The 19,203-nt window shown below is 36.5% G+C and overlaps 1 protein-coding gene across 10 annotated transcripts in view; it reads right to left on the bottom strand.

The window, feature by feature from the left end:
* Positions 1 to 19,203, bottom strand: part of Znf438 (zinc finger protein 438) — a 126,250-nt gene that overhangs the window by 67,851 nt on the left and 39,196 nt on the right. For 6 of the 10 annotated variants that reach the window (XM_090319082.1, XM_090319083.1, XM_090319080.1 and 3 more), the window contains one exon: positions 6,184 to 6,260. In XM_090319082.1, coding sequence (XP_090175208.1) covers positions 6,184 to 6,250 — 67 coding nt within the window. In that variant the 5' untranslated portion in view covers positions 6,251 to 6,260. Of the gene's footprint in view, positions 1 to 6,183; positions 6,262 to 9,362; positions 9,380 to 19,203 lie in introns of those variants that run through there. The other 4 variants (XM_090319086.1, XM_090319087.1, XM_090319084.1 and 1 more) reach the window with 3 other exon arrangements.

Below are 19,203 nucleotides of genomic sequence, written 5' to 3'. Positions count from 1 at the left end.
ACAAATGTAACTGTAACCTCCCTATATATTACCTTGACAATAAAATACAATAAAAAATGAAAAAGAGTTCAAAGTTGCCCTGAAACCTGAAAATATGTTTGAAAAGCAACTCTGTGAAAACAGTTTTACAAAATGAGACTTTATCCTTCAGGTTTGTTCTAAAACTTCAAACATGTGGGGGAAAATTGTTCTGAGAACATTAACATCAACTCTAGTCCAATAAGTCACATTGCCATGAGGATTGCATTACAATCCCCATTGGCAATGAGCACCTTCCAGAGTTCAGGCCTATTTAGTATGGCAAAGAATCTAATGATTGCTTCTGGTAAGGGAAGGAAGTATTTGGTATGTGGCCAGGACACTCAGCTATGCCAAGATATTAAATGCACACTGATGCACTTTGGCACACCATAGTGTTTGGGCCTTGCAAAACTGACCAACATTCTTTTTGGAAAGTTTGCAGAAATGCTAATAAGTGAAATACCACAAAACCTGTTCAAGTCCTGTTTTATTTCTCTCTGTGTGTCTCTCTCACTCATTCACTTATATTCCCTCTCTCTCTCTCTCTCTGTCTCTGTCTCTCTCTCTCTCTCTCTGAATTAAGAATATCCTAAACTTAAACCATTTATTCTATCTATGAAATTATACTGAATCTCTAACTAGCTCATTTTCACACAAGCCCTTTATTGACCTATTGGTCAATGAAACACTTTTAATCCCTTTACTCTAGTTAAGGACATGGACACAACATCTAAAAGTTATTAGTGACAGAGATGAAGCTCAAACTCAGATTTTTTTCAGTCTGTTGTTTCCCACCAAATGAAATCATGCAGACATACAATGCAGACTGTTTAAACAGACTTGAAACCACAGCCCGTTTCTACTGCTTGCCTCATGTTTGGTCTCAGGTAAGTGTTTCAAACCTCTCAGAAATCCAATATATTCATTTGCAAAATGGAGTTAAAATGGTAAAAGTACAGAGAATATGGTACAGAAGTGGGAATGTGTGGTTGCTGTTTTTAATGTACTATGTTAAGTTATTTCTACTCTTTTGGGGTTTTTTCTTCAGTTGTTATTTTTCCCCTTATAGTTTATCACCTCTTGTAGTTGTATCTGACTTTGGTACCTGTATATACATTTATTTATTTGAATCAGGGGGAAGAGAAGAGGAAAACAAGATGATGAGACAAAGGGCAAAGGGTGAACCAGTGTAACAGTGATATTCACTGTTGGAATATGTTGGAAATGAACTTTACAACTTGGGAGGGGGTGAGGGGAAGGAAAGTGGTAGAAAAACATGGGAAGGGGTAATGATGTTCAAGAAGTAATGTAATCACTACCTCTATACATCACTCTGACAATAAAATAAAATTTAAAAAAGAAAAGAAAATAGTTCCCTTTTTCCTATTTGGTCATTTCAATTACTGAAAACTTAAATATCTAAAAAAGTTACTGATGAAATGATAATAAATTCAGTGTCATGGCAAAAGTAATTATATAGAAACTGTCGCCATGTTGTTCTATTAAATAGCTGAAAAAATAAATCTGTATATTGTTCACAATAAACAAATTCACAATTGGTGTGCTACCACTTAGTCATGCCTCTAGTTCAGTTTTTTTCCTGTTTAGTTGGAAATAGAGTCTCTCAAACTCCTTTGCCTGAGCTGTCTTTGATCTTTTATCCTCAGAACTCAGCCGCCTAAACAGCTAGATTACAGATGTATGATGCTCGGGCCCAGCTAAAAATAATAATTCTTTAAAAATTCACTGATTTATCCAGGTGCCAGTAGCTCACACCTGTAATCCTAGCAGAAAAGACTATGAGACTCTTATCTCCAATTAACTATGAGAAAATCAGAAGTGGTGCTGTGGCTCAAGTATCAGAATGCTAGTCTTGAGCTGAAAAGCTCAGAAACAGCTCCTAGGCTCAGAGTTAAAGTCCCACAACAGACAAAAGAAAAACAACGACAACAACAAAAAAAAAATCCACTGATTTTTCAGCCTTAAAAAAACATGGGCTACCTCAAAGTTCATGCTTAGAACTCTCTGTTGTCTAATGAATATGTTTGTCTCCAAGATAATTTAAATCACATCAGAGAGCTACAGATGGCTTCTTCCACATGTGGCATTATTCTGGGACTCCTGAGTATGGTACTGAAGCAGCTATCATGTCCCCGAAGACAAAAGACTCACTAAGTCCTGTATAGCACTGCAAGAGAACTGGAATCTGGTTGCTGAAGGACTCTGCTGTGCTACTTGGTTATGGGTATTCTTCTGGATGAAGATATGTCTAAGGCAGTTATGGATGGATAACAGTAGGCCAGAATTGAATGGGGTGAGGGGCTTCCCTGATCACAGAATTGGGGCAAGGAGATGGACAATTACAACATAACGAGCGAAGCTATACTTAGAAGGCATGCATCATCTGCCACCAGGAAATTAAGCAATTATCAAGTACGATGCAAAATTATTAAAATGTACCTTATAGTTTATAACATTTCTTCAGATTTCAACTTAATGCTAGAGAACTATGTGCCAACCTTATACATAGGAATGGTTCTTGGCAGGATCCTACAGGACTGGGGTTGTGTTATTGCATATGTGAGAGATTATTAAATGTTTTATAATCGTGTTAAAGGTCATATTTCTCATACACATAACTTCACTTGCTATTATGAATTAAGCATGTACATGAGTAGACAATGGTCTCTTTCTATTAAATGCAAACAGGCTGAAATTACTGTTTAAGTTGCCAGGTCATAAGAGAAAAGAGATCAAAGTAATAAGGGTGAAACTGTATAATCAGTTTCCAAAAGAAATCGTGCTGAGGTCAAGGCTGACATCATCAGCTCCCACACATCAAAGTGCACTTAAAAACGTGAGTCTCCTCTATTTTTTTTTTAAACACTAACACTGCTCTGGTATTCAAGTGGTTTCTTATTTCTCTTCCATTTACATGTAGTTAAAGCACTGTGTCAGTCAACTCCACAGGCTCCCCACTGCTCAAGGACAGAAACTCAACTCCTCAGGAGGTCATTCAACTCCCTAAATTTGGCCCATCCTTCTAAGATAGGGGTTTTCAATGTTGGCTATCAGAACCTTGTGTAGGAGCTCTATAAAATAAATAGGCATATGCCCCATGCCACACAAATTCTACACAGTAGTTCTGGGGTAAGATCCAGAGACTTGTAGCTTTCAGCTATCTGAAAGACTCTTATAGGCCTGCCAGGGTTGAACCACAGATCTAGTTATCACACCCATTAGTTCACTCAACATGAACCAAGACTTCTGTTCCAGCCACTAAGATTACTTGTCTGTCTGTGTTCTCCAGGCCTCCACTCATGCCAGTACTCCAATCTGGAATGTTCTTCCTCTCTAGCTCTTTATTTCACCATTGTTCACAACGAAGTGGAATGCCCTCACTATCTTTGGCTCTAGTGTAATTATGATGATAATGACTGTGGTACATTGCCATTGTGATTATCCTAAATTGCCATAAAGCATTTCATGGCAATTAGTGACATTATTTCCATTGTGAATGTTTTAATAGTTTGCTCCCTTGAGAAGAAAGCAAACTTTTTGTAAGATCTTTTGTTCTCATTCCCTAGCCTCTAGCACTAGCCTCTAGCACAACAGTATTTAAAGCAAAAATATCCATGTGCTTGATACCTATGATGATTGAATAAATTAAATATCTGAAATTTAAGAACTGTTTTTCTTTTCTTACAGCCTGACAACCCAAACTGTCAGCTTTGAGTGCTGTTTATGCATACACTGACATGTTTTTCCCTAGATACATCATTATACCTGGGTAGAAATGATAATCACTTATTCACAAAAAATGATGTGATGTCAAATAAAGGGATGATACCTATAAATGTTTTTCTATAGATAGAACTATTTTCCACGTTTGCATATTTTCCATGTATACATATGCTGCTGTTTGTGGAAGAGCAGAAAGGAGGAAATAGTAAACCAGTTCCTGCTTTGTCAACATCTGCTACAAAAGACCCACTCCACTTCAGTGTGAAAAGGACATCTAAAATCTCATCCTTGTCCACTGAGAGGAGAACTAGAGAACAAGTGTTCATTTGTCCTCAACTTAGATGACATGAGAGTTTCAGTAACCTCCAATAAAACATGTGTGATCCAAGTGCTGAAAACTGCAAAGCTACTGGGAGGAGAAGAGCCAATATGAGTTACTACCAGAGATCCAGGTAAGCTCAGATAGTTACTGTCCCATATCTAATACAGGAGAAATAGTCCTCTATGTGTAGAAAATTTCTCCACAAAACAGCTGTACACACAGTGGTTGTGGTTAAAATAGCACTGTTATGAGTTAAATAGTCTTGGAGGGGAGAGCAGAGAATCTCAAATACTATTTATAACATTGTTTTGTGGGAAAAAAATTCTTTCTGCATTCCAAACAACAGAACTAGACATGAACTTCTCAAATACAGATTGTTTCTTAGGCTGGGGAGTGACTGTATCTCGTTAAGGACACCATGGTTGGTATTTTCCTTGGATAAGATGGCAGCCAGGAGTTCATAACAAGAATAGTTACCATGAATATAAGCTGTATGTGCCTATAAGGATCAGGGACAGAGAAAAGGATAGGAGAAAAAGTCAAATACATTTTAAATTTATTAAATTAACATTTACTGAACACTACTATTTTTAAAAAGCTGTAGTGAGTGTTCTGGGGGAAGAGTAGACAAGATCTTTGGTTTTATAGCCTTATAACCTAAGATGGGAGCCATGACAGACACAAACACAAATGATAAGGTTGCATGACAAAATGTGCTACGAAGTGATTTTAAACAAAACGTGAAATGCAGTCAACACAAGGAGTGGGAAAAGACTACGGCAGATGACTGATGCAGTCAGGGAAAGTTCCATGCAGAGGCCCAGAGAAAACAGAAAAGGAGGGAGGACACAAGGAACAGTACAGGCAGCAAAACAGCAGAAGAAGATGCATGGAAGATAACACAAGCTCAGGGAACTGGAGAGTTCAACTGACACAAGTCGGGGATGTTTGGGGTGTCTGATGAGGTTCTGAATGCCAGTAAAAGGAGCATGGATTCCATCCAGCAGAGACCAGAAACCTTGAGGCTTTAAAATTGCCAAAGTGGTTCTATGTGAAGATTTATGTGGCAGCAGGCTACGTGATGGAGAAGGCAGACTGAATGCAGAACACCCCAAAACAACTGATGCTAATGACTTTTCAAAGCCAGTTTTTTTAATTTGAACAATTAATCAATAATTACAGCTTAAGTGTTAGTAGTTAATAAGTTACTCTTTAATAACATAAATCATTTAGAAATACAATATGAAAACAAAACCTGATTGGGTGTGGTAGTTCTTCCTGTAATCCTAGCTACTGGGGAGGTAGAGATCTGAAGGACTGTAGTTCAAGACCTAGTCAGACAAAAACTTAGACGACCCCATCTCAACCAACAGCAGGGCATGGCAGCACACATCTGTCATCCCATCAATATGGGAGGCAAAAATAGGATGATTATATGTCAGGATGGCCAGATGTGAGACAATATGTTGCAAATGAACTTTACAACTTTGGAGGGGGTGGTGGGAGGGAAAGGGTGAGAAAAACATTGGAAAGGATAAGAAGTAATATACCCACTACCTTAGGAATGTAACTGTAACCACTCTATACATCACTCTGACCATAAAATAAAATTAAAAAACAAAGACAAAAAAAAGTGTGAGATACTCTGCTCCCCCACAAAATGAAAGCAACACAAAGGAAAAAAAAAACAAGGGTTAAGGGGGGCATGGCTCGAGTGGTAGAATACCTAAATAATGAGCTAAAGGCCTTTATTTGAATCCCAATACAAAGAAAAAAAACTTTAAAAAAATGAAATATTAGCTAGGAAGGAAAAATCATTTTGAAAGCACTGTTGGGTACCTAATTAAGACTTTATGATTAGACTTATTTCCAATAAAAGGATGATTCTCAGGTATTACTCACTGTCAGCTTTAAAATACAACCACGAGTTTAAATGCTATCTCTTATAACCATATGGAATTCAATAAGAAACTATTTTCCCACCATTTTCCAAAACCAATTCCACATTCAAGATGAGTGACTGTGAGATATTCCAAGAAATTTGAGTTCAGTGAGTCTTGGGTTAACGTGCATGCAGATAGATCTAGCATACTTACTTGAGGTGAACTGCCCTAGCAAATATTTTCCGACTTCAAAACTTCCACATCGGATGACACATGGCATTCATCTTTATCTGAAAGAAAATGGAAAGGAAGTAATGAAATTAAAGGAATTGATGGGCAGCTTAAAGAAGCCAATTAGATGATTACACCTGAAAGACCATAAAAGAGTTATATGAAGTACTGTAAAATTGATATTACTTATACTATGTATAATTCAAGAGCCTAAAATGAAAATATCAAACTGCACTCAAAGACTTCTAACATAGAAGATATAATATTTCCTCTCATATAGTCAATGTCAATCTCCTAAAAATTTTAAGAAATGTATTTTTTGATGTTTAAAACTGGCTTAAATTATTTGAAATTCAGCCAAAACTTTCATCTCAATTACTATCTTAGTGAGTAAAGAAATAAGGAGTTGAGTAGGAAATAGTTCCTCTTCTCAGGACACCCAATCCCCTAAAATCTATGGCACTTATGATCTAGCATACAACCCCCTGTGATGAAACATCCATGTGTACAGAGTTAAGCATTCTGCTATTGTTGGGTCAGTATTGCACAAGTGTTAAAAATAATGTTCTACATTTCTATTTATTTTGCTTCATAAATCTATGAGCTACTGATACAAACATAAAAATATGCAACTGTTATGGTAAATTTATCTATTCTTCCCTCTTCTGTCAGATTTTGCTTCATATATTTTAAAGTCTGTTATTGGGTAAACAGATATTTAATATTATGTCTTTTAAAAATATTTCCCAATATAGCTGGTAATATTCCATTTTGACACAATTTTGTTGGATTTAATACATGTCACTCTAGTTTCTGTGCTTGGTGTTCATACGGTGTATCTTTTCCAAGTGTTTCTGTTTGAGGATTTCAGATAGACAATATATATATAGTAGTCTCTTATTCTCATTTTTCACTTTCTATAGCCTGTCCACTGTTGATTGATTTAATTTACATTTTTGGCATAGTACTGAGATTTGAACTCAGGTCCTTAACCTTGTTGGATGGACATCTTACATTTGGGCCAGGCTCCTAACCCTTTTTGCTTCAGCTATTCCTTCAATGCTTTTGCCCAAGCCAATCTAGACCATAATTCTCCCATTCGTGCCTCCAGCAAAGATAAAATGCTAAGACTTTCTAGAAGGGTATTTTACAATACAAGCCCTTGAGTTTGGCTCACGAAGGGAAAGGTCTTAAGAAGACTACAGATGAAGGCCCGAAGGATCTTACTGATTGTGGAGGATAGGGAAATGTTCACCTTTCTCATGCCATAGTTCAAAGTTTTTCACACTGTTCCTTAAAAAAAAAAAAATTAAAGGGATTTGCCTAAGGAATGTTCAATTCAGCAGGTTGAAATTGTTGGCATCTTTTACCCTTGCATGATAAATTATGCATAGAGGAAGATAAAATGTTCAAAGCATTTTGTTTATTTCTTTTGATACAAGATGGGCCTGCATTTCCCAATTTTCCTGCCTTAACCTCTCCAATGCTGGAAATACAGGTGGGGGCCCCTACTTTCTCTGGCTTGTTTTTCAAAGATTAAGGGAAATTTAAAGAAGTCAGAAATCTTTTCAAAGATTAAAATGCCTTATCAAAAATAAAAGATTCTTATTAAAATAAAACATCCTTTTATTCTCCAAATAGAAATTAAGTATTAGTCTCAAAATTATCTACTTATTATTAGGGCCCAGAGGTCTGTAAAAAAAACAGTGTTTCAAACTCAAAACATCTGCAAATGATTTTGAAACGTATATAACTCAGTCCTAAGAGTCTTAAGATTCTTAGATCATCTTTTACAGACAAATGGTCTCTAAGAGTCTCAATGGTGTCATTTTTAGACTTTCCAAAAGAGACAAAGAAGCTTCTTATGGGCATTATTTTATAACACCTTGCCTCTTACTGTGAAATAGGTAGAAAAAAAGGCCTATGTCAAAAATAAATGTGGGTGTGGCCTTTGTGTATTGCAGTGGATTATAATTTGAAAGACAGGAAAGTCCACAATGTTTTTAAAGGCATTATGTCAGCTTGAACTAACACAAAAATAAGCACAAAATGAAAAATAGACCTTTGGGCTCTGAAAGAAGGGCTACTCAATTGCAAACGTAATCATTTCTTAAGAAAAAAAGAAAGCTAGCTCAGAATTGAGTAGATTAATCCTGGAGCCAGTGAGAATCATTTCCAGTCCTAAGAAAGGAATTAATGACATCAGACTTAAAAGTTTCTAGGGTTGGATATTGGAGGCTCACAACTGTAATCCTAATTACTCAGGAGGCTAAGATCTGAAGATCATGGTTTGAAGTCAACCCAAGCAGGAAAATCCTTGAGACTATTACCTCCAATTAAATATCCATATGTGGAGCCGTGGCTCAAGTGATGGAATACTAGGGTTGAGCAAAAAAGCTTAGGATTAGTGCCTAGGCCTTGAGTTCAAACATAAGGACCCCATGCCACACCACTGCTCCCCCCCACACATACACACACACAAGTTTGGAGGGAGCGATGAAACTACTACTGTCTCTCCATTTTTGAATGGGAGTGTTTTGTGGAGTTATAGTGTGCCTAGCCTGTCCACTGTATGTTGCATAGATAGCTTTTACCTGTGAAAAACTATATTGTAGAAGCTTCCTGTAAATCTAAACCCAGTTAAAACAAGATCTTTGTCTTTAAGCTTAAGGCTAATGATACACTATGAAAAAAAAATGGGGAGTCTTGGAAGTGGGTGAGTGTACTGCACACAGAAAATGGATGCTTCTCCCAGTGAGAGTTCGTTCCTATACACTCTACAACATACAGGGCTCTGTGACTATGATGACCGACAGAAAATCGTAAAAGGGATCTGCTACCAGTTTCCACTTTTATGCCTTAAGATAATCTCTCCTAAGAGAGAACTAAGCTACAAATGAGAAAGAAGTCTAGCTTGAGACTATAATGCCAGAAAGGCCACATGAACCAAGATTTTCATCTCTGCACAGGCACTGTATATATATGCATAGTGATTACTCCAGAATAATTCACCCATTAGTTGAGAGCCATCCAGCAATCTTAGTCAATAAAAAAAAAATCACAGAAAAATCATCCGGTTGAGACCTGCTTAAATTGTCAACCTAAAGAATCATGCGTTATATATAAAACAGTTCTTGTAATGTATTGACTACCTGACTTACGTAAAAGCGATTCCTCTGTACGTCACCACTGCAATAAAATAAATAAATAAAACTATGAAGTATTGGTGATACAGTCTTATCATAACATGTTTTTTTGTAATTCATCTGTTTTCTCTTTTGAGTTGTTGCCGGGGTCACATGTCCTGCTACTACTTTATGCAAGCTAATAGGGAGAGAGAAATCTAATCCTAGTTATTTTTCATAAATAATTTGCAAAGTTCATAATGAGACAAAATTATTTTTAGAGACAAAAAGCCAAATTTCCCTAAGACATTATAAAATCAACAGCTTTCCAAACATCATACACTTCAACCTAATTGCATTTGCCTTCATTTTCTTCTTACTAAACAAATTATTGTACATATGTAATCAAGCCAAAGGATTCGTACTCAGGCTCTCTTTTCATTCAGTTAACAAATGGCTAGTTAAACACTTTCCCATGATTGAAGCAAGAGTAGGATTACAAATGCATAATTAAGACCATTTAAAGTAGTCTGAAGCAGCAAGCTTCAAAGACAACATTTAAAACCACCCATTACTGAGATGAACTGTGAAGAGCCTAGAAGTAACATCTGTTACACAGAGGTGTGTGAAAGAGTATGCATCCATCAAAAGCTTCTTCTTAATGGAGGAATGTCCATTGCAGCATTACACAGTTAAAATCTGGACACAACCAAAATACACATTAATAGCTAAGGTAGACTAGAGAAAATAATAGAGACTGATTTTTTTTAATCTATCTCAGCCTCCTGTGTAGCTACTGGCTCCTGGCTAAGACTCATATTTCAAATTTGACACATGAAGTGCGTTTTAGAAGTGACAGTATGCATTACTTATGAATATAAATAATGACTGTACCATTCCAAGATGACCCCCTTGACCCAGGCACAGGAGGACAGCCAGAATTACTTCCCAAGGAGAAATATCACCCTACTTAAATATTCCTCCTCAGGCTCCCCAACTCTACCCCAGCCTTGTTTAGGGCATGGCTCCATTTTCTAGCCATAACTGAGAAAGCAATGGGTCAGTCATCTTCTTGGAAAGAAAATAGTAAATTTACAACCATTTTTATCAAAAGCTTCAGATGGTGGTATTTAGTACAGACATTCTCTATTCTAAATGTCTCTGGATTAAGTCAAAGCACCCAAGAGCAGCATTCGCAGCCCGGCCTCTTACTGCTCCCCTTCAGCTGCATGGTATTTACTGTAGTGTCTCTGATATACATGCCACCATGTTCTCCTGGAGGGAAGCCCTAGAAACCAGTCTGCAAAAGACAGGCTTTAGGAATTACTGCTCGGGTGCTGAGGAGTACGAAGTTGATTATGCTGCATGATGACAAAAAGAAAACATCTCTTTCTGAGTTATAGCTATAAGGCTTCCAAAAGGCTGAAAAATTTTGATTTTATAAATACTAGAAAATTTAATTTTGTAAGAGGTTTCCTTAGAGAGCTTAGAACAAAACTTCTGGTCTATCTCCTGTAAAGGAGCATTGATACAATTGTGTGTCCTATTCTATCTGTCCTATTTTCACCATTTTATTTTTACAGTATTAAGGTAAATCACTAACTCCACCCACTGAATGTGGAGAGCTAATGATGTGTCAGTTGCGTGGTATTCAAGTATCATTATAATCTAGTTTTAGAATATTTCTGCATCCCCTGAATTTCCTTGAGTTCATATATAGTTAAAGTTGGCCTCTATTCTTTATATCTGTTTCTTTCCCTCTCCATCAATTTCAAAATAGTTCATACATGCTGACGCACATAACATGTAGTCCTTTTGCATCTGACTATATTTTTAAGGATCATCCATGTCAGAATTATTTTCCATTTTTATTGCTGTATAGTGTTCCAAATATATCGACATACCTCATTTTGCTTATTATCCACTTACCGGTTGATGGACATTTGGATAGTTTTTCTTCTTGTTGTCCATTATTAGGAATATTGCTATGAAATACATGTCTTTGTGTCAATATGTTTTCAGTTCTAATATGTTTTGTTGTATTATGTTGAAGTAGTTGATTTTATGGTACAGTAATTTATTATATGTGTCAATTTGGGTGGGTCATATCACAGAATTTTGTCAAATATTATTCTGTATGTTTTTTAAAATATTTTTAGATGAGATCAATCTGTAGACTTTTAATAATAAAGTGGTTTGTCAAATCTTAGAGTTGTTTTGATCTGCATTTCTTTTATGGCCAGAGATGTCGAGCATTTCTTCATGTCTATAGGCCATGCTTATTTCCTCTTCAGAGAAAACTCTCTTTAAGTCTTTGGGCTATCTTTTAATGGGATGGTTGTTTCTTTGGAGATTAGTTTTGGAGTGATTCAATTTTTTGAGCTGTTGATATATTTTAGATATGAGGCCTTTATCTATTGTACAGTTAGTGAAGATCTTCTCCCATTCTGTAGGCTTTCTAGTTAATTTGCTAGCTATGTCCTTTGCCATACAGAAGCTCTGTAGTTTAATGCAGTCCCACTTATCCAGACTTTCTCTCATTTGTTATGTTTCTTGGTCCTTATTGAGAAAGTTTCGACCTATGCCAAGGAGACCTAGTGTATTTCCTAGTCCTTCTTGTAAAGTTTTCACTGTATCTGCTTTTACCTCGAAGTCTTTGATCCATTTGGAGTTAATCCTAGTGAAGGATGACAAAGAAGGATCCAACTTTAGTTTTCTACAGGTGCTTAACCAGTTCTGCCAGCACCACTTGTTGAAAAGGCTGTCTTTCTTCCATTCTATTTTTTTGGCTCCCTTGTCAAAGATTAGGTGGCCATAAGTCTGTGGTTTAATATCTGGGTCTTCAGTTCTATTCCATTGGTCTTCGGGCCTGTTCTTGTGCCAGTACCAAGCTATTTTGGTCACTATAGCTCTGTAATAGAGTCTGAAGTTTGGTATTGAAATTCCTCTTGCGCTGTTCTTTCTGCTGAAAATTGTTTTTGCTATACAGGGTCTTTTATTATTCCATATAAAATTTTGGATTGCCTCTTGTATTTCTTTAAAAAATGACATTGGGATATTGATGGTTATTGCATTGAATTTGTAGATAGCCCTTGGCAAGATTGCCATTTTCACAATGTTAATTCTTCCAATCCAGGAGAATGGGAGGTTTTTCCATTTCCTCAGTTCTGCTTTAATTTCCTTTTTCAGGGTTTTCAAGTTTTCATCAAAAAGGTTCTTTACATTCTTAGTTAATTCCTAGGTACTTTATTTTCTTTGAGGCTATTGTGAAAGGAGTTGCTTTCCTGATTGTTGCCTCGTTCCTCTTATTGTTGGCATAAAGGAAGGCAGTTGATTTTTGAGAGTTAATTTTATACCCTGCTTACCTTGCCAAAGTTTTGAAACAGCTCAAGCAGCTTGGGAGTGGAGTCTATAGGGTTCTTTAAATACAGAATCATGTCATCTGCAAAGGGGGAAAGTTTCACTTCCTCTTTCCCTATTTGGATCCCCTTTATGCTTGCTTCTTGCCTTACTGCTCTGGCTAGGAATTCTAATACTATGTTAAAGAGGAGTGGAGAGAGTGGGCATCCTTGTCTTGTTCCTGATTTTAGAGGAAATAGCTTTAGCTTTTCGCCATTAAGTATATTGCTAGCTGTGGGTTTGTCATACACAGCCTTTATTATACTGAGGAATGTTCAATGGATTCCTAGTTTCTCCAGAGCTTTTAGCATAAAGGGGTGTTAGATCTTATCAAATGCCTTTTCTGCATCTATTGAGAAAAATCATGTGATTCTTGCCCTTACTCCTGTTCATGTGTTGAATTACATTGATTGATTTGTATATGTCGAACCAGCTTTGCATCCCTGTAATGAATCCTGTTTGATCATAGTGTATAATTTTTTTGATGAGTTGCTGAAGATGGTTGGCCAGTATTTTGTTGACAAGTTTTACATCAATATTCATCAAAGAAATGGGTCTATAGTTCTCTTTCTTTGATGAATCTCTTTCTGGTTTTGGCTTCGTAGAATGAGTTTGGCAAAGAGCCTTTGTTTTCAATTTTGTTGAATAGCTTGAGGAGTATTGGTGTGAGCTCTGCTTTGAAGACCTTATAGTATTCAGCTGTGAATCCATCTGGCCCTGGGCTTTTCTTGGATGGAAGGTCTCTTATTGCCATTTCTATTTCAGTGCTTGAAATAGGTCTGTTTAGTTGGATTAGGTCTTCTTGGTTCGGTGTGGATATGTTAATATTGGCTAGAAATTCCTCCATTTCTTCTAGATTCTCAAATTTGTTGGCATAAAGGTTTGAAAAGTACTCCCTCATGATGCTTTGGATCTTGGAAATTTCTGTCGTGATATTATCATTCTCATGTGTGATTTTCTAAGATTCCACCTCACTCCAATTAGAATGGCCAGGATCAAGAAATCTAATAACAGACGCTGGAGGGGATGTGGCTAGGAGAGCTCACTACTCCACTGTTGGTGGGAGTGCAAACTCGTTCAACCACTGTAGAAAGCAGTATGGCAGTTCCTCAAAAGACTAAACATAGAACTCCCCTATGACCCAGCAATTCCACTCCTTGGCATTTACCCAATCGTCCAGAAACAAGGACAGACTAAATCCACTAGCACTATGAGCTGCACTGCAGCACTATTTACCATGGCAAAGATATGGAACCAACCCAGATGCCCCTCAGTTGATGAGTGGATCAACAAGATGTGGTATTTACACACAATAGAATTCTATGCTGCTGTCAGAAAGAATGACATTGCCCCATTTGTAAGGAAATGGAAAGACTTAGAAAAAATCATACTAAGTGAAGTAAGCCAGACTCAAAGAAAGATAGGCTCAATGGTTTCCTCATTTGTCATAATCAGTAGAAACCTTGGGCTCTCCTAGCAGAGATTTACAATAGAACAAAACCTAGATAAATAAGGCCATATACAATGACACTAAATGATATAGAAACAAAAGCCAAATAATGAGTGATTGTTGTCCTTAATGTACTATGTTATCTCTCATCTCTTTTGCTGTCCCTTGGTTATCTCATATTGTTACAGTATTTCACCTGGTTATCTGATATATGGTATATTTGCGTATTTGGTTATTTGAAGTCTGATAGGGAAGGGAGGAAATCAAGATGAGGCAAGGGCATGGGGGGAGGGAAATGGGGACCAAGATATGACCAAGGGTATCAATGTATGTGAAGTAATGCACCTTCTATCTGGTGAATATAATGTCACTCTTCTATTAATTACATAAAAATATATGAAAAAATAAAGTGGTTTGTCTTCCACTACATGGGTATGTTTCATTCAGTCTGGAGAAGGCCTGAATAAAAGTCTGAACCTCCTGAATTATATGGGTTCTTTGTATACTTTGGATGGAAGTGCTTTACCACACAGGATTTGAAAATATCTTTTCTCAGTCTATAACTTGTGTTTTGAGTTTCTCAACATGCGTGCAGCCTTAGCTACTTGGGAGGGTGAGATCTGAGGATCATAGTTGGAAACCAGCCCATGAAGGAAAGTTTGTGGGACTCTTATCTCCAATACACTACTTTGAAAAGGCCAGAAGTGATGAGTGTTAGAGCACTAGCCTTGAGCATAAAGAGGCTCAGGGACAGCCCCCAGGCCCTGACTTCAAGTGTCAGGAGTGGGAAAAAAATAAAACAAGTTAAACAAACAAGAAAACCCCAAATGTCTTTTGAATCATTAATGTTTTCATTTTCATGAAGTCAAACTCATCATTTTTAGTCTCTTAAAGACAATACTTTTATGATCACACTTAAGAACTCTGTCCAAATTTAAAGTTTATTCTATGCTCTCTTAGAAATTCATAGTTTTCACTCTCAACATTAAAGTCCACAAGTCCATCTCGACTTGATGTTTTTAAATGTGGTTGATTTATCTAAGGAAGTTTTTTTTATCATATATGGATGTCTAATTCTGAATGTGTGATATCTTTTAGAAAGATAATCCTTTTGTATTTTATCTTGTTAGCAGCTCTTCCGAAATTAATAGACCAGGGGTATTATTTCTGGTCTCTCCCCTCTGCCCATTGATCTTTATACTAACCCCTGTGCCATGGCTTTACTACCTCTACTAGTCTTGCTTCACACTGAGTACTAGAATTAAGAAGTTTAAGCCCTAATTTTTATTCTGAAGCCATTTAAATTTTTTTAATTTTATTTGTAGTTTATCCTGTGCACTGATGGATATCATCTTAAAACTTTTCTCACACAAGGAAAGGTAAATATAAAGATGAAATAAGCAATAGTTCAAGGTGACCTTGCACCTTAAGCTATGAAAGTGAGAGCCACAAACATCATAGAATGAATGCTTAAGACACACCAGGCACACCATGTTAAAGATACAAGGACCACTAACACTCAGTGCTCACTTAGGAAACAATATAGTCATAGCAAGGACAGAAATGTGGACACACCATGGTAGCAAGACAAAGACTATTTATTTATTTCAACTAATCAGGATCTCCTTTATTAATATAAGCTTGTTCCTAAAAAGCAGTGTACAAATTTTTGGTATTTTTATGGAAAAAAAGAGAGTTTCTAAAAGCCACAGAACTTAGAACTTACAGGTTCTCTCAAGCAGTTTAAGTCCTTTCATTCACTTTTTGTTCTTCAGGTTACAAAAGGAATTTAGATCCATGGAAAAAAGCCATACAAAACAGAAGTATTTATAATAATAAGGGAATGTCTCATTCTACCTCTACCTCACCCTTCATTTCTCCCAGAGGTAACACCTGTTATCCCTGGTGAATTCCCGATCATTCCAAGCCACATGAGCAACTAAAATGTGTGTGTGTGTATAATGTATACATGTGGATACGTGTAAGACTTCATATTAATAATTCTATAAGATATTAATGAAATTATTAAAAGGAGACAAGAAGTAAGTTAAAAGAAAGAGTGGGAATTTGCAAGGTCAAGAAAAACTGGAAGACACTGGGTTAAACAAAATCCCAATATATTATACTGTGACTGTTCCCAACTTGCCTAAAATTTGTTGACTACCAAACCTTTTAAATAGTAAATCACATGATAATATCTTGAAAGTCTAGATCTTCACAAACCACAGTGTGGGAAGCCAGCTGTTAAGAGTTTCTCCTTCACTGTCACAGTGGCAGCAATCCATACAGTTGAGCCCATGTGGACATTCAGAAACATGCTTAGGGTCACATACACTGCCATTGGCCAAAAGACTAGCAAACAGAGTCAGCAGGCTGTCTTAAGATTCTATCTCTACTGGGCTGGAAAATCTGGTTTCATTTCTGTGCTGCTTTGTTATTTTTTCTTTAAACAATAAAAGAAAACCAGAGACAAAGTTCAGCTCTAAAATTACACCGTTTACAGTATTTTTAAAAGGTAAATATAGTAAATGGATCTTAGTATAATTTTTGTTCAACTTTAATGTGCTTTACAAAACCTAAAACTAGGCTTAAAATAATTTGCATTATTAACACAATAATTGCTTCAATATAAAAGACCCTTTAAGAGGTCACTAAACTCTTCTAGTGACTACAGAGCTTACAGATGAACATAAAATAGTGAATTTGGAAGTATCTCCTTTTAAGTTAGAATCCACACCACAATATTGCTTGACAGTAAGCAGCTAAACTTGCCACTGGGGCTGTGGGGCCTTTTTGTAGTCATGAATGGTAACTTTTCAATCTTCTTTTCTTCTTCCTTTTTTTCCCCCTTCTTCCATCCCTTCCTTTCTGTGGAAATATTTAGTTGTCACAGCTATTTGTGTGATTTCCTACTGAACTGCTGTAAGTCTTGAGCAGAAGATTCCCTAAAATTTCACTCCAGAACAAAGTAAGGAAGAACTGAGTCAGTGTTGGAGAATGTTTCCATCACACACTTAAAGTTGTTGTTGTTTATTTTCTTCATGGCTACCAGGAACCATGTGATAATTGCTCCCCTTATTTATAAATGCCAGATGGTCCTCTCTCTTTTTTTGTGGACAACTGCTGTTCAGTGCCCTATTCAAATCTTCACACATCTTCCCCACTCTAATTCAAGCCCAAATGAATTTTCCCCCTCATAAACTTCCCCAGTCTTGCTCAAGCCTCTCATTTCACACATTAGTAAATTTAATAAAATTGAGGTTACCAATTGGCTTGATGAGTCAAACAGTAGATGGCAAGAATCAGACTACACGCACCCTTTGAATGCCCACAATGCCAGGCACGATTCTGTTTGCATTGGTAGTTGTCATTTGCTGATTGACAGATAATACTATCCAATGGTTTTCCTAGGAATATTTAATCCTTGAGATAAATGTGTTTTTCTATTCAGGAAGCAATGGATTTGCTTACTGGTTTTAGAAATGTTCACAGCTCATCTATAAATTACATAATGGATGATTAGATGGCATTTTTTTAAACTGTGACAGGGCAGTGTTATGGGTCAGCCTTAGCTCTAAACCATCTAAGGACTTGGTTATAGAAAGCTATAAAGGAACCAATTGCTTAATGACAAAAGGATTTTAAGGAGTATCCGACATTAGAGGCTACAAGAAGAGTGACTATAGCATATTTACATATATTGTTACCATATGGAATAATAAAGAACCTGCAAAAGTAATTTGACAGTACAATTCATGCATTCATTTAACAAGCCATTACTGAAGACTTATTATGTAAAGTGAACTGCATTATACTGGACAACCAAAGGAGAATAAGAAATAGCAACCATCCATGTTGATTCTCTGAAGATTCAAACAGAATGAATGTCAAGATTTATCTACCTATCTCCAAGTAAAATTGCATTACATGTCATTAAGGGGCATTCAAAGTATTTTATCTCAGCCAACCACAGTGGCTCATACCTGTAAGCTATTCTAGTTACTGACATTAAGAGAATCATAAATCCAGTATATATCAGGACTAGGAAAAACGCTTTAATAAATAGAAACCGACCTGGATTTCTCTGATCTGAACTCAGATCACATAGGACTTTAACCGTTGAAAAACTAAAAAAAAAAATAAAAAGACCCAGGACCTCAACTCAACCAAAAGTTCAGTGTGGTGCGTCATATCTATCATTCCAGCTACATAGGAGGCTGAGAGTGGAGAACTGCAATTGCATAATTGAATAAAATGAGATCCCAGTTTCTGATGGATGTGGTGTTAGGCCCTAGTCATACCAGCTACAGCAGGAAGCATAACTAGAAGAGTTATAGTCAAGGCTGACCAGACAAAAAGCAAAAGCAAGACCTTATCTCAAAAATAACCAAAACAAATAAAACTAGAAGTGTATCTAAAGCCGAAAATACCTAACAAATGTAAAGCCTTGAGTTCAAATCCCAGGATCACTAGGAAAAACAAAAGTCTTATGTCTAAAAAACCTGTCAGCTGGTATGGTATAGCTACCCCAATTTAGCACAGCTACCCACCTCAATTCATACACAGCTGCAGACATGTTATTGTGCTTCAGAGCATACTGTTCTTGTTTTAAGGGGGAAAAGCAAAAAATAGAAATGCTTTTCCAACCACAAAATGTTTAAACAGTAGAACCAAAACAAGTGGCTATAGTTTTAAAAGTAGGAAATAGATATTTCCTCTAATGCTCAACTATAAATCTAAACTATGAAAGAATCAGAAATTGTCATTTTAGCTAAACATCAATGTTTCTCTGATGTATCTTTAGAAGAAATAGACACTTCAAGAGATCTATAAGGTTTCATTTAACTAGAAATTCACTAAATCAAGAATCAGCATATCCAAAGTCCACACCATTAATTTGATCATAACTTTGGTTGCTAAATACAAATTTCAAAAGTAATGTTACTGCTCTGTTGTTTTAAACCAAAAGGCTTCCTTCTCAAGGCTGCAAAGGAAGAAGTATGTAGGCTATCTCATGGAGAAGGAGTG

This window comes from Megascapheus bottae, chromosome 26 (assembly GCF_031878675.1).
Source record: "Megascapheus bottae isolate mThoBot1 chromosome 26, mThoBot2.hap1, whole genome shotgun sequence".
Lineage (NCBI taxonomy): Eukaryota > Metazoa > Chordata > Mammalia > Rodentia > Geomyidae > Megascapheus > Megascapheus bottae.
This window is presented reverse-complemented; position numbering and strand designations above follow the sequence as displayed.